Raw genomic sequence first — 16011 nt, 5'->3', positions numbered from 1 at the left:
GCTGCCTTAAAATACAAAATTCAACAAGGAGGTTCCCAACTTCGTGTTTCTCTCTCCTCTTCTCTCTCCTTTCTCCTTTGTCTTCCCTTCTATCCCCCCTACTGTTTATTATATGACCACCTTCCCAATTTCACAGTACCCTCTTTATTGTTCATATATGTTTGTTGGCATTAACCCTATAATGTTAATGCCCACACAAATGATTTTACAAAATCATTTATCCTTCCTCACATCAAGCATGAAATTCAGAATCTGATCAAGCAGAAGTTGAAGTGATGAAGTTGTTGATGCAATATAGCACATCAAGTTTTCAATACTTAACAATTATGGCAACAGTTGTGGAATCGATAGGCATATGATTAAGTAATATAATTTTATCTTAGCAGAATGAGAAAAATAAACACTTTCCCTTGCTGGTTTTGAAGATATCAGCTAAACTGTTATGAGAAGGAATGAGAGAGACACACACATGCCAAGGATCTGTGAGGGCTCTAGAACTGAAGTCCCACTTGGGAGTCAGCAAAAGTGGAAACTTCAGTCCTACAGCCACCAGCAACTAAATTCTGCCCATGATCCATGAATAAGCACAGCATAGTACACACCTTGATGAAACCTTGAGACACTGAGCAGACCAAATGAAACCTGCTCAGAGAAATGAGAAATGAATTTTGTTTTAAGCCACTGACTTCATCACCATTTATTACACAACAATAAAAGCTAATATACTAGTGTCTCCAAGCAGACATAAGAAGAAAAAGTATGTTTTATGGAAGAACATAGACTATGGAATTACCACACACAGTGCTCTTATAAATTTCAACGTACCATAAAGTATTGATGTGAGGATTAATTCAATAATTTTATGTGTACAATTCAAAGCTCTATATGAATATTAAACATAAGAAAGTGAGTTCCCTTCTCATTTACTTTAATGTTGTAATTCAGCAGCTGCCACAGCTCCACCCATTGGCAGTAGTGAGATCTGCCACGTGACCAATCCTACCTGACCAACTCTAAGCCACTGATTGTGGGAGACAGGAGTTCTCTCTGATGGCTGACTCTCATCACCCATTCTGTTACACAGGGTAGAGAAATGATTACTCGAAACTGACACTGACCATTGTCCTGGGTAGTTGGAGACTGGCTGTTAAATACAATCTCTGAGGTTCCGTATAAGGACCCAACAAAGTAGTTTCTTTGTCTATTCTTCCCTCTACTTGGAAAACCTTCTACCATGGCTCCTGAATTCACTTCGGTCCTTTGCTAAAATGGCACTAGGAAGCTTATTTGTGCTTTCCATTCTAAAATAACGTAGATTTGACTTCTGGTGTTTTGAAACATTATTAGAAAACCATAGCTGCTTTGGAGCTATGCTATTGCTGAGCTCCTCCTGTACCTCATGTTAGAACCTACATTATGATCCCACATTACAGTCAGAAATTGTGACCACAACCATACCAGCAGCATGATCTGAATTAGCAGTTCATGATTCATAGATAATCGGGCATAATTTTGAGTATAATTTAGTATTAATTGACATTATAGTTCAATAAAATGAATATGACTGTGACATCTCTAATAACTTTCAGTGCTTCTGTGATTTTCTACCAGATAAAATATAGTTTTCTCAAATTCCCTGAAAATATACTAGTTGAATTTCTTGATTTTACAACTTACTAATTTGATTGTAATCCTGTATGGTAGTGGGTTATGATTTCCTTCGCTATAAATCCCTCAGACTTGCTTCAAGAAAAAGTGACTAGCATTACACACACACACACACACACACACACACACACATTTGCTATGATAAGTCAAAAGCATAAGAAATATGACCTCATATTTCCTGGAAGTTCTGGTCATATTTTTTCACACATGTAATTATGACTTGAAGAAAGAGCTGAGAGCATACAATTCTAATTCATAACAAAAATGATAATTTTTTAATTACTCATTCCATATTACTGGCCTTTCTTTTAATGACAATTCTGTTCTTGATATTTCCCTTGATTTTGTCTCCATTGCCAGTCTCAGTTCCAATACCATATTTCCTCATGGTCCCCTTAAACTTTTGTTCACAAACCCAATACCATCTCTGGTAGCATGTCAACACTCACATTTAACCCGCTCTTTCTCTTTCTTTTCTCCCCTTCCTCTTCTTCTTAAAGCAGTGTCTCAATAAAACGTAAAGTTATTCCACAGTAAAGAATTAAAAGGAAATGTATTTACAGGCTCTATGATAGAGATCAAAGTTTAAATTCTATGAAAAGCCTATCATAGTCAAAAACTAATTAAATGTCAAGTACAATTTGATTTAATAGCATAGTATATAACACATATTTTGCTTACAACTTAAAATGATGATCATAAAGTTTAGCAATATATTCAAGACATACTATGAAGTTTGAATTCATTAAAGCTGTATTCATCTTGGAAAAAAGTTCCTAGATTTTCAGAAATCCACCACTAATATAGTGATGGTAAACATTTTAGAGCTTTCAAATTTATAATAAGCAGTGGCTGTGGTACGTGTGCCATAGGTTTGCCACCACTACACCACTACTATTGCACACCAAGAAATGTAGCACTTATCAGCAAATAACCAACTTCTTTTTTTAAAGAAGCTATTCTAAGGAATTCTTGAGATAAAAGTAATAACATTAAAAATACTTACTGTTTCTTTAAAATATGTAGAAATTCTTCAAAAGTTTCTATGGATCCTTTTGTTCCATATAAAGCATAGCCACCATGAGCTTTTCTAATATGAACAGCTATGTTGTGGGAATCATCACTTTGATATTGACTTCCAGCTCTAGCATCACTAGATTTTCTGAATAAGGAAATAGCATTTTATGATATTGGGAACACTGTACACAATTTATTTACAGGAATTTTTACTTTATTCCCAACAGGAGAAATGCACTGCTCTGACATAATTTGCCATGTTATTAATATCCTGTTTCAATGCCTTAATACTGTTATGTTTGTCATGCTAAGTTTAGAAATTATTATGTAGGAAATATTTTCAGTGTAAAGAACTTGGTTATATGCATCATAACTATCTTAAGCAATTGCAGTATCTTACCTAATATATTAGGTTTCTGTAACTTAGAGAAATTTTTCAAATCAATAACTAATACTCCTCTCTTTACACTCAAAATAGTTGCTTTTCAATGTAAATTTTTTAAATTTTTGTTTTCCGTTGGTCAGTGATGAACATTTGATGGTAGCCACCATTCTCTGTTCTTGTGCTATGCATGCTATGCTACAGACTGAAGTCCCCAAGAGATGTGTGAGTGAATGAATGACCATTTTCCATTCACTTTCCCATTAACAAACATTCTTATCAATACGCACTGAAAATTTAAGGAAAAGGAATCCAAAAAATGCTGTTTATCTTTAAGAAGACAGGGCTAGTGGGAAAATGGTAAGAAAACTTCAATGATTATAGTTTTAAGGGGCTTTGTTTTGGTCTTTTTTTTCCTTTTACTTTTTTGGTACCAGGAATCAAACTCAGTGCCTCACACTTGCCAGGCACACACTGACACTGAGCTACATCCCCAGCCCAATCACAGATTTAGTGTCATAGATTGGGTCAGTAATATACATGGAAAAATTTTAAAATAAAGTTAAATAGAACATATTGTACAAAGTAACAATAATAAATTATCACAATAATATTTAACATTTATTGAATCCTTAAGTGTCCAGTTGCTCTGCTAAATGTTACATAAATGTTTTCTCATTAACTGTGTGGAGTAGAAAACACTATCCCTCATTTATAAGGTAGGGAAATGGCAGGGAAAATATTTTGCAGAGAGAGAGAGAGAGAGAATTTTCCTGAGACATATAAGATGAAAAAGACTTAGACCAAAAATTTTCCAGAAAGAAGGTACTAAAAGTTTTCTTGGAAGTAAACTTCTAAAAATGCTAAAATTTTGTTCAGAAATATTTTACCTTATCAAATAGCCACTATCCAAAAAAATGAATAGCCTTAATTAACATTTTCATGCTCATTTCCATTATTTGTAGATTAATTTTTACTCAAGGTAAATGATAGAGATGGGGGAGATTATTTATGGAGCCGGTGTTACCGTATAGAATCAGTAATTATAAAGGTAATTTTATTCCTTTCTTTGATTTTGACATTTTAAAGTTTTGACATTGTTTTTACTGATTATGAAATGATAGAGAATGTTTATGGTGTACTACAAGTTGAAAAACTACCAAAAACACTAATATATTTATCCAGAATTTCAGAACTAGAACTTACTAGTACGTATAGTACTGTATAGCACTATGCCTGTGGACAAATGTCACTCACTTGAGTGATAACCCAGAAATTGGCTTCTGTTATTGCCTTGCATTTCAAGATAGACTTATAAAAGATGTAATTCCTTTTAAAAGATCATTTTAGTTTTCAATATTTTAAACTTTATGGAAATGAAATGATTCTTACAGTTTCTGTTACTTTTTTGTTGATATTCTTCAACTTTATGTTCCTGAGATTTAATGACCACAGTTGGTTCATTTCACTGCTATACAAGATTTCATTATGCATTTATGTACCACAAAATTTTGTGGTGCTGGTTTTTATTTGTTTTTTTTTTTTTTTAATTTTTGGTAGTCTCCTAGCAGTTGAATATTCATTTTCATGTTTATTTGGCTTTTGTTTGTCTTCTACAAACAAGGTTATATTTAAGAGACCTCAAGGGATATCCTCAGAAGTGGAGTTAACTCATAGTTTAGGTTTATAGTCATGTCAAACTATTTTCCAAAGTAGCTAAAATTTACACCTTCAACAAGTTGTAACTTTTGGTTGCTCTGTGTTCTTACAACCAGATCGGCAATGATTACATTTTGTAAATTTACTGTAAAAGTTGATCTTATTTTATATAATTATTCACTAATATTGACTATATTAAAATTACCAAGTAATTTAATTCCTTTTTTGATATTTTCAAATGAAAAAAGGACTTTAAGAGTTTGTAATAATATTAAGATCTTATTTGCCTCTTTTGACTATGTTGAAATTTGATCATGCAAAGTAATGTTTCTAAAATTCTTTGCAGTTAAGCAGGAATCAAGACAATCATACCAAAATCTACTAGTACTTACTGATTTCTCGCTGTCATACATTTTAACAGTCGGAGTTATTTATCTTACATACCAACCCATTCACCCTTGACCACACCCTTTTTTGATGCTTTGAGTGGAAAGCTAAGAAATATAAGGCTTTCTTAGAGGATTCTGAAGAGGTGTTATCCTCAAGCTCAGATCTAATTTTTGCAGAGGCTATAACAAGGCGTTGTTCTCCATTTATACTTGTATTATAATCCTTAAAAATTCTACAATTCTTTACTCTTCCAAATTTTTCCTTAGTCTTTGTTATGCCTTACATCTAGACTTTTCCAGAAAGCCTCATGTGCTCTATAGGTGGGAGTGACTGGATCATGGGTATGTGATACTAGAGTAGTCTGCTGATTGGTTTAGTATAGTTCTGCATATGTGTGACTTACTTGAAGAAAGACTTACTTCCTGGGGGTGGGAATTTACCCATTGCTGCTTCTCTTGTTTGGAAGAATCCTATAGAAAACATTTTAAGAAAGAGTGCTAAAATTACTTTGTTTCTAATTACACCTTAAAAAGTTTAGATTTAAATTTAAATTTAGATTTACTAAAAGTGTTTGGCCTATTTTAGTTACTTTCTCATTGCTGGGACAAAATACCTGATACCCACAAGTTGAAAGAGGAAAGGTTTGTTTTAGTTCACATTGAATAGGTAAGAGTCCATAGTGAGTGGGAATCAAGACAGGGAATCATGGCAGAGGAGAAATGGTCCATGGCGTGGCATGATATGTCATGCTTTTTTCCCTTTTTACTCCACTGGGCTATAAGACTATTGGTTGATGCCACTGACACCCAGGGTAGGTCTTTCTTCAAGTAAGTCATCCATATGTAGATTTGTAGATTTTGTAGAATCAGAAATGTAGGTTCTAAATAAAATAAATTCTAAAATCTACAAATTCTAAATTTCTAGATTTTGTAGATGTAGAATTGTAGATTTTGTCTTCATGTGGCCAAATACATCCAAAGTTAAAATTGAAGAGTCAAGGGCAAGTTCTATTATAAATTCTTGACAAGCAACATTGAAATCTTGTTGTTTCTTTTTAAAAATGAATATTTTATTGTTAGACAGAGGTGAGTAATATTTACCTGATTTCTATTGAACTGATTATCATGCCAAACTCAGTTTTCTCTTATTTCCAAAAGACAATAGGAAATGTGCAGTTAAAATGAACAGTTGGATTTACATGTATTCTTTTGCCAAAGCTGCAACACATTTTCCAGAACACATGACAAGCTCTATGAATATGCAAGAAGTCAAATTGTTTACAAAAAATTATCAAGGATTTTTTTCTCCTAAGGATAAATTAAATTAAAGATTTTTAAAACTTAAATTATCTCAAGGCAACTTTTAATATAATAACATATTAATACATACTACTAAAATGATAATCACATAGCATGTTCCTTCTTTACTCATAACATAAACTTCTACTTACAATTCAATTCAAAAGATATTTGCTGAACTCAACTCAAGCAAAAATTGTTCACTGTCTTCTCTATCTCCACTGCCAGATATGAATTATTTGTATCTTTCCACAGTATCCACTTTATTTTTTCCACCCATAGAACATTGCTGAATTAGTCACACACCTGGGTGATTACAAATCTACACTACCTAATGTTAACTGAGCCAAGATTTTGTTCAGCTTTCATAAATTAGCTATTTGTCAAGTTCTTACAAACTCACCTCAATTATTTTCATCTATGACCTTTTCCAGCCCAGTTTCCACAACCTACCACAGTACTAACACTTTCTGCCTGTGGTTATTAAGAATTGTTGGGAAAAAAGAGACAACATCCCCCAAGCAATTGAGCTGTATTGTCATTCAGGTGGTGCTTAACTGATTTACTGAAGAACATAATTAAATGCAGAGAAAATGTGGCCCACAAATATTCAGAGTTTCCAGTCATTGATTTTTAGTAACCCTCCTTAAGTATCTCTTAGCTCTAATGAATTAGTGAGGAAACCTATTTGGGGGACTTCAAGGGTCTGTGTAAGAACACGAGAAGGCATATTTCCTGACACTGATAGTAGATAATCTAGAAGAAGCTCCAAACACTAAGCTATATTATTTTCAACCATAGAATTGACTCCCTTTCAATAAAGATGGGCTTTTCCTCCTCAATTACATAGGGTCTTTGATGAATGGGATTTATAAGACAATATATAAATATTTATACTACGTCTTCAACTGAAGTCATAATTTCATGATGTCCACTGCATACGTCTCACTAATGGTGTTATATTTGTCTGCTGTTGGGATGCTGTCCAGTAATTCCGTATGATAACAATGTTGTCTAGGATCAACTGATGCTTTATGATCTAGATTATGGTCACATGAAAATCTAGGCAAGTGCAAAGTTCTCCCTAAGATTTCAGAAATTCTCCCAGGAGATCACATCCTGCTATTCTCTCTGCTATTGTGCTTCCTATTGAAGTGAGCCCTTTGTTCCAGAATTATTTATTCAGAAGTGAAACCAATTTTTTTATTTCCTTAACAACAAAAACCCTAAGATAACCATTCAGAGCACATGTGATTATAATAGAATGTATCAAATTGGAGGTGTCCTAAAGAAATATTGCATCTGTGACATACTATACTTGAAATTCATTAAAACATGTTCCTTAGCTTTTCATTTCTGGGACCGAACACTTGACACACACAGTTTGAAGGAGGACAAGTTTACTTGGCTTGTGATGCCAGAGGATTCAGTTCATGGCATACTGGCTCCCAGGCAGAAACAATATAGTAGAAGGGCAGCTGGGAAGCAGAGAAAAGGACAAGAGCTGGAGAGGAAGAGGCCAGGAACTAGATAAGATACCCAAAGTCACACTTCCATGACCTAGGCAGACACACCCAGAACCCCAGTCAATTTGACAATCCAGTTTAACTCTCACCCTATTTATCTTTTCTTAACTGTCTTCACTCCCATCCCGACACTCATGGTTTCTTCTTACTCAGTACACACCTTCTTTCAATTATTTCCTCACTCCTCTAAATTCTTTCAGGTCTCTTTTTCTCTGTATTACTTCCCTCACAGATTTCTCCTCAGCTCCCAACTGGAATGCCTCTGGCAGGCAAAGCAAGTCTACATTTGCTAGCACCTACCCCCAGATGCTTCTTACCTAAAGAAAAAAGCACAATAAAATTATACCTTTCCTTTAACATATTTTACTTCCTGAGTTCCTACGATTATAATAGCATTTTCTTAGACTCAGACTTGAAATATTCTTATAATAGTCTACTTTAGGAAATCTTACATGTGTAGGACTTTTCCACAAATTGTCATCTCTTTGCTGCAATAATGCTCTAGGCTACCCAGGATTTCATTTCTAATCCATGGTAAAGGATTTAATTTGGGCAACAATGGACAAGACCAGAGCATGGCTGAAACGATTAGATCTCTACAAACTTCATACTTCCTTCCTTCATACAATTTTCTAAAAGAGCCAGATATTGCTCTCATGAGCTGGCCTACTAGCCCTTTATTCCTCCTTTGCCTTGCCTTTTTTCTTTCCCTTTCTTATTCTCTCCTCTCCGCTCTCCTTTCCTTCCTTCCATTTTTTGTTCTGCTCCATACAGCCACCATATCCATCTTAATATCCATGGGAGAATTGATCTATCGGTTTTGAATTTTTCCCAACAGATTCCTCATAAAAACTACCAAATTTATCAAATTAAGCAACTAGAATATCAGCTAGGATGGTTTTGCATATAATTGGGTAATCAGCAATGTAAGCACTCTCAGTATGAAAACTATCACATTGCCTCAGATAGCCTCCCCTTTCTCGTGGACAATTTTCGCTTTTCCTGAAACAAACATCCATTCTTTCTGAAGCCTTCCCTAGCCTTGCACTGCACAGTACAGCATCTTAGCGTGCATGCACACACACACACACATACTCACACTCACACATACACACACACGTTCCTTAGTCCCTTCTGACACCCACCACACTGCACTCGTTGCTCTTACAGAACCTGTCAGTACCACCAAGCTCTGGGCGTCAGGAGCCAGCCTGAGTTGCACGTAGCAGAGTCGTTGTTCAGTAGATATTGTTTGAATGAATAAATGTATCATTTATTCATAAGGCATCTTCACAATGTTTCTTTCCAGATAGTGAAATTTTAATATTTTTTAGGATAAACTAGGTAAAAGGAGTTACTGCATTTCCACTTTTTCTAACAATAAAAATAAGTATGATATCATTTATAGACCTTGGAACATCTGAGAAAATATGGATTTTATAATCACAGCAATATATTTTTATTTATTCTAATGTTAAGCATATAATAACCTACAGTTTACACATTTATCAATTATCCTGAGGCTAGATACAAGATAGCATGAAATAACCACTCCTTAAATATATTTTATTACATGGATAATTTAAACAATACTAAGGGAAAAAAATGAGTGTCAAAACAGAAGAAGATCACAAAATAATTTTTCAGAGAGATTTTTTAGAAAATCAGTCAATTTGCTTTAAGTTTCTATTGCTTCATCTCCAAATACTTGTCTTTTCAAACATTCCCTGAACCCACCTTAAGAGAGAAATTACAGCCCATTTAGCCTGTAGGTGCACCATAACAAGTGTTCATCTCAGAATATTTGCAGGGAAATATATGCAGTTTAAAGAAGTTCCTCACCATTTTAACAGAGGTCAAAGCTACATGTTTTCTGTCTTTACACTTAGAAGTAAAAATCTGAGCTTCATTTCAAGCAACTAGTATAGCTTAACCTCCCTAGTATCAAAAGTCAAGTTTAAGCATCAATTCTTTGTGCAAAACATATTTTGACAGCTTTTGGAAGGACAGTAATTTGGCCAACTGGGCATTCAAACTTCTGGACCCATGAGAAACATCCCCAGTAGATCTCCTCTAGTGAGGCTGTCTTTGGCATCAGAAAATACTTGTAGGCAGTTCTGGGCTGCTGGGAAGGGGAGCAAAGAGCCAAAATTCTTTTGTTATTCCTTACTCAAATTATTCAGTTGAAAGTTATGTAACACAAAAATTATTTTACAAAATATTACCACTACCTAGGTAGTAGGTAAACCTGGAAACTCCTTCTATATGTAGAAAATTACTTCTGCCTCTCGTTTCCTTATCCAATCCTGTGCCTAATTAAAATGAATTTTTTAAAAATAAGAGGAGAGAAGACACTGGTTGGACTTCATTAAAATGTCCCTTACAAATGTCCTAGCCTGTGTGTCCCAATAAAAATTCCAAATATTTGTCATGCAGTTTGGTTTTTGTTCATAAACTCTCTGCCTATCCCTATGCCTTCAAGATTTCTGCCTACTTTTTCTTCCAGTAGATTTAGTGTTTCTGTTTTAATATTTAGATCTTTGATCCATTTTAACTTTCATTTACTGCATGGTGCTAGATATGGGTTTAGTTTTAGTCTTTAACATGTGGAAAGCCATTTTTTCCAGCACCATTATTAAAGAGGCTATCTTTCTTCCAGTGAACATGTTTGGACCTTTTGTCAAAGATGAGGTGGCTGAGTGTGTTTGTGGTTGTGTCTGTATCTTTTAATCTGATCCATTGATCCTCAGGTCTGTTTTTTGTTGTTGTTGGTGGTGGTGGTGGGATTTTTGACTGTTTGTTTTGTTTTCTTGCTAGTATCAGCTGATTTTACTCCAGTAGCTTTGTAGTATAATTTCAGTTTAAGGATTGTGATACCTCCTGCCTTTGTTGCCCAGGATTCCTGTTGCTATACTAGGTCTTTTCTGGTTCCAGATGAATTTTAGGAATGGTTTATCTAGATCTTTGAGGTATACTGATGGTATTTTGCTCAGGATTCCATTGAAATTGTATAGCAGTTTGGGGAGTATGGCCATTTTCACAATACTGGTTCTTCCCATTCATGAGCAAGAAATATCTTTCCATTTTCTGAAAGCCTCTTCAATCTCTTTTTTTCAGGGTACTGTAATTTTCACTGTAGATTTTTTACTTCCTTTGTTAGATTGATTCCTAAGTATTTCATTTTTTTGGATGCGATTGTGAAGGGTGTGGTTTCCCTAATTTCTCTCTCAGTGATTTTATTGTCTGTGTACAAGAATGCTATTGATTTTGAGTGTTGACTTTGTATCCAGCTGTGCTATTGAATTTGGTTATTAAATCTAGAAGCCTTTTGGTGGAGTTTTGGGGCTCTTCCATGTAGAGTATCATGTCATCTTCGAATAACAAAAATTTCACTTCTTCTTTTCCTAATCCTATTCCTTTTATTTGTCTCTCTTGTCTATTTGCTCTGGCTAATGCTTCTAGAACTGTATTGAATGGGAGAGGTGACAGTGGATATCCTTGTCTTCTTCCTGATTTTAATGTGAAATCATTCATAAAAAAATTTCAAACAATAATTTTTAAATGTCATGCTGTGCATATTAAATGTAGCATTTGACTTGCTGCCACCTTTAACAAAACAAGTACAGTTGTCCCTCGGTATGGGGGAGGGGTGACTCCAGGAACCCTCAGGAATGTCAAAATCTATGGGTGCTCAAGTCCTTCATATAAAATGATGTACTATTTGCCTATAACCTACATATGCCCTCTTGTGTTCTTTGAATCATCTCTAAATTATTCATAATACCTAATACAAAGTAAATAATATATAAATCATTGTTAACTGCATTACTGAAGAAACAATGAGAAGAAAATGCCTTTATATGTTCAGTACAGACACAATATTCTACTTTTGACTTGGGGTTAGTTGGATCCACAGATGTGAAACATGTTGTGTGATCAAAAAATACAGCTAATGTTCAAATTTTTAAAAGTGTGTTAGAGTGAGAGAATTTCTAATAGTTCCACTAAAAATATACTCCCTTCTTTCAAATTCACTTATCCCAGAGTTCTTGCTGCTTTCTGAGCAGTTCTGGAAGTTCTCATTGTTGTATTTAGTTGCACTGTCCTCACTGCCTCACTGTCCAGAATTGATTCAAAAGATTTACCTTCCATGGTCATCTTGACATTGGGAAAGAACCAGAAGTCACATGGTGACAGATACAGCAAATAAGGTGGATGTGGATAGACAATAATGGTTTTGTTTTGTTTTTATCTTTCCTCTTTATTCTCTATTTTTATTATTGCACATGAACTACACATAATAATTTCATTTATCATAGGGAGTTTGTATCTGCACATAACACATTTTAGTTATTTTTGGCCCCTTCCCCTCCCATCCCTCCTTGTTCCAACTCTTGATGGATATACAGGTTGCTTCCAGGATTTAGCTATTATGAATTATGCTGCTGTAACCATTAGTATGCAAGTATCTCACTGTAGTATGACGACTTAAGATCACTGGGGAAGATGTTTAGTAGGGGGATAGATGGCTCACATGGAATATCTAACATCAGTCCTTTCAGAAATCTCTATACTGATTTCCATAATGGTTGTACTAGTTTGCATTCCCATCAACAATGCAGGAGAGTTCTTTCTTGTCACAACCACCCGTGTTTTTTTTTAGTTTAGTTTAGTTTTGTTTTTTATTTGTTTGATTTTTGGTACTGGGAATTGAACCCAGGGCCCTGTGCTTGCTATGCAGGTACTATGCCCCTGATCTACATCCCCAGCCCAGTATTTGCTATTGTCTTATTTCCTAATTATTGCCATGCTTTCTGGAGTAAGATGGACTCTTAGTGTTGTTTTAATTTGCATTTCTCTAATGCCCAAAGATGTTGAACATTTTTTTCCTATATTTGTTGGCCATTTGTATTTCTTCCTCTGTAAAGTATCTGTTGATTTTTCTAGCCCATTTCTGGACTAGGCCTTTAATTTTAGAAGGTTTAATTTTTTGAGTTCTTTTTATATGCTAGATGTTAGTCCTCTATCTGAGGAGTAGGTGGAAAATATTTTCCCATTAGGTAGGGTGTCTCTTTACTCTCCTGACTAAAACATTTGCTGTATAAAGCTTTTTAATCTGATATAATTCTATCTGTTGATCCTTGCTGCTATTTTCTTTGCAATCGAGTTTCTGTTTAGAAAATCCTTTCCTACTCCTGTGCCTTCAAGTGTTTAACTCGATTTGTCTTCCTGGAGATTTAATATTTGTATTTTAATGTTTAGATCTTTGATCCATTTTTATTTTAATTTACCATATGATGAGAGGTAATGGTCAGTTTCATTCTTCTACAAACAACTACTTTTCCCAACACCACTGTTAAATAGGCTACCTTTCCTCCAACATATCCTTTCAGTGCCTTTGTCAAATATCAAACAGTGAATATGTCCGGGGAGATTTCTGGATCCTCACTTCTGTTCCACTGATACACATGTCTGATTTTGCTCCAGTATCATGCCTTTTTTATCACCATTGCTTTATACTCTAGCTTGAAGTCTAGGACTGTTATGCCACCTGCTTTGCTCTTACTGTCCAAAATTAATTTTGCTACTCATTCCATATAAATTTTAGGGTAGTTATCTCTAGATGTAAGAAATATTTTGATTGGGACTCCATTAAATCTGTATAGCAGTTTTGAAATATGGCCATTTTGACAATATTGGTTCTGCTTATCCAGGAGCCAGGGATATCTTTCCATTTTCTAATGTCCTCTTCAGTCTTCTTCTTTGGAGTACTGTAGTCTTCTTTGTAGAGGTCTTATACTTCTTTGGTTAGGTTAATTTCTAAGTATTTTATTTTTCTTGGAACATTGTAAATGGTACTGTTTTCATAATTTCCTTTTCATCCAATTTATTATTGGTATACACAAATGCTAATGATTTTTGTGTGCTGATCTTGTATCCTGTTGCTTTGCTGAAACTGGTTACTGATTCTAAGAGTTTCTTGAGGGAGTTTTTAGGGTCTTCCATGTGGAGTATAATGTCATCTAAAAATAATAATAGTTTGAATTCTTCCTTTCTTATGTGCATCCCTTTTATATCTTTCTCTTGCCTACTTGCTCTGGCTAATGTTTCAACAATTGTGTTGAAAAGCAGAGGTGATAGTCTTGTTCCTGATTTTAAGGGGAATGATTTTTGTGTTTCCCCATTTAATATGATGATATCTATTGGCTTGTTATAGTTTTTACCATATTCAAGTATGATCTTTCTATTCCTGTTTTCTTTCGTCTTTTTATCATGAAGAGATGCTGGGTTTGTCAACAGCTTTTTCTTTATATATTGATATGATCATGTGGTTTTTTACCTTACTCTCATTTATATGGTATATTATATTTATAGACTTAGGTATGTTGAATCATTCTTGCATCTCTGGGATGAAACCTACTTGATCATGGTGAGGGATCAGCTTTTTGATAATATACCACATTCTATTTTCTAATATATTGATGAGGATTTTTACATCTATGTTCAGTTAAGAGATTATTCTATACTTCTCTCTCTCTCTCTCTCTTTTTTTTTTTTTTTTCCCCCCTCCGGTACTGGGATCCGAACTCACGACCTTGCGCTTGCCAGGCAGGAGCTTTGTCACTGAGCTAAATCCCCAGCCCTATACTTCTCTTTTTTAGTTAGGACTTTATCTGGTTTTGGGATCAGAATGGTAGTGGTATCTAGAAATGAGCTTGGAAACATTCCATCCCTTTCAATTTCCTTGAACTTGAGGAGTATTGGTGATATAATATTAGTAAAACTTGTTGTAGAATTCAGTTGTGAATCCATCAGGTCCTGGACTTTTATTAGCTGGTAGAGTGTTCACTACTGAGTGAGTTTCATTGTTTGTGTTTGGATTGTTACATATATTTATGTCTTCTTGGATTACATTTGATAGACTGTGTCTATGAATCTGTCCATTTCTTCAAAATTTGTAAGTTGTTGGAATATAATATTTCAAAGTAGTTACTATCTTCTGAATTTGGACAATCTCTGTTGTGATTTCACTTGGTCATTTCTAATTGCACTTACATGAGTGTTTTTTCTATTTCTCTTGGAGAGTCTTGCTAAGGGTTTGTCTATTATATTTATTCTTTCAAAGAACCAGTTCTTCACTCCACTGATTGTTTCATAGATAAAACTCAAATTCATTAATTTCTGCTCTCATCTTTGCAATTTTTGCTCCTAATTTCTTTTGCTTAAAGAGAATAATAAAAAAGAACAATAGCAAAATACCAACAACATAGACAAAAATAAAACAAAGCAAAAACAATAAAAATAATGCAATGTTTCAGAAAAAAATAATAAGAATTAGTAGTGGCTGTTATCTTACATATTTTATCATCAGTGAAGTTGTTATATTTTTCCTTCATTCTTTTTTTCTTTGTCTCATTTCCCTCATCCAAGTTGTTCTTTCCTTTCAGCAATTTCTTTCCCTTTCATAATATCTATTGTGTTGTTTGGGTTTTATTCACACTTTTAATTTCTTATTCGCAGGAGACAATACAATGTTTATGCATGTGGATCTGATTTATTTCACTTATGAGTATGGGCTCTAGCTGCATCCATTTACCTATAAAAGCCTCAAGCTTATTTTTTTATATCTGAGTAATACTCCATTGTACAAAAATACCACATCTTTTTATCTATTCCTCAGTTGACAGATATTTGGGATATTTCCAAGATTTAGCTATAACAAATTGTGCTGCTGTAAACATGGGTGCACGTATATTGATGTGGTATGATGTTTTCAATTCTTTTGGGAAAATACCCAGGAGAGAAATAGGTGGCTTAAGTGGGACTTCTAATTCTAGTTTTGTGAGAAATCTCCAAACTGATTTCCATAGTGGTTTCACCAATCTACATCCCTTCCAGAAGTGGAGAAATGTTTCTTTTTCCCCACAGCTTCTCCAGCATTTGTTATTGGTTGACTTCTTAATGATAGTCATTCTTTCCAGGGTGAGGTGGAATCCAAGAATTGTTTTAACTAGCATTTCTTGAATGATCAATGATGTTGAACACTTTTTCATATATTTATTTGCCATTA

At 34.4% G+C, this 16011-nt stretch overlaps 1 protein-coding gene across 1 annotated transcript in view; it reads right to left on the bottom strand.

The window, feature by feature from the left end:
- The window catches only part of Cnbd1 (cyclic nucleotide binding domain containing 1), a 376001-nt gene that overhangs the window by 282109 nt on the left and 77881 nt on the right, over positions 1-16011 (bottom strand). Inside the window, exon 4 of the mRNA XM_005381753.1 lies at positions 2675-2830. Within this exon, the coding sequence (XP_005381810.1) occupies positions 2675-2830 (156 nt within the window). The remainder of the gene's footprint in view (positions 1-2674; positions 2831-16011) is intronic.

Source organism: Chinchilla lanigera, unplaced genomic scaffold, assembly GCF_000276665.1.
Source record: "Chinchilla lanigera isolate Chin_1 unplaced genomic scaffold, ChiLan1.0 scaffold00016, whole genome shotgun sequence".
Classification (NCBI taxonomy): Eukaryota; Metazoa; Chordata; class Mammalia; order Rodentia; family Chinchillidae; genus Chinchilla; species Chinchilla lanigera.
This window is presented reverse-complemented; position numbering and strand designations above follow the sequence as displayed.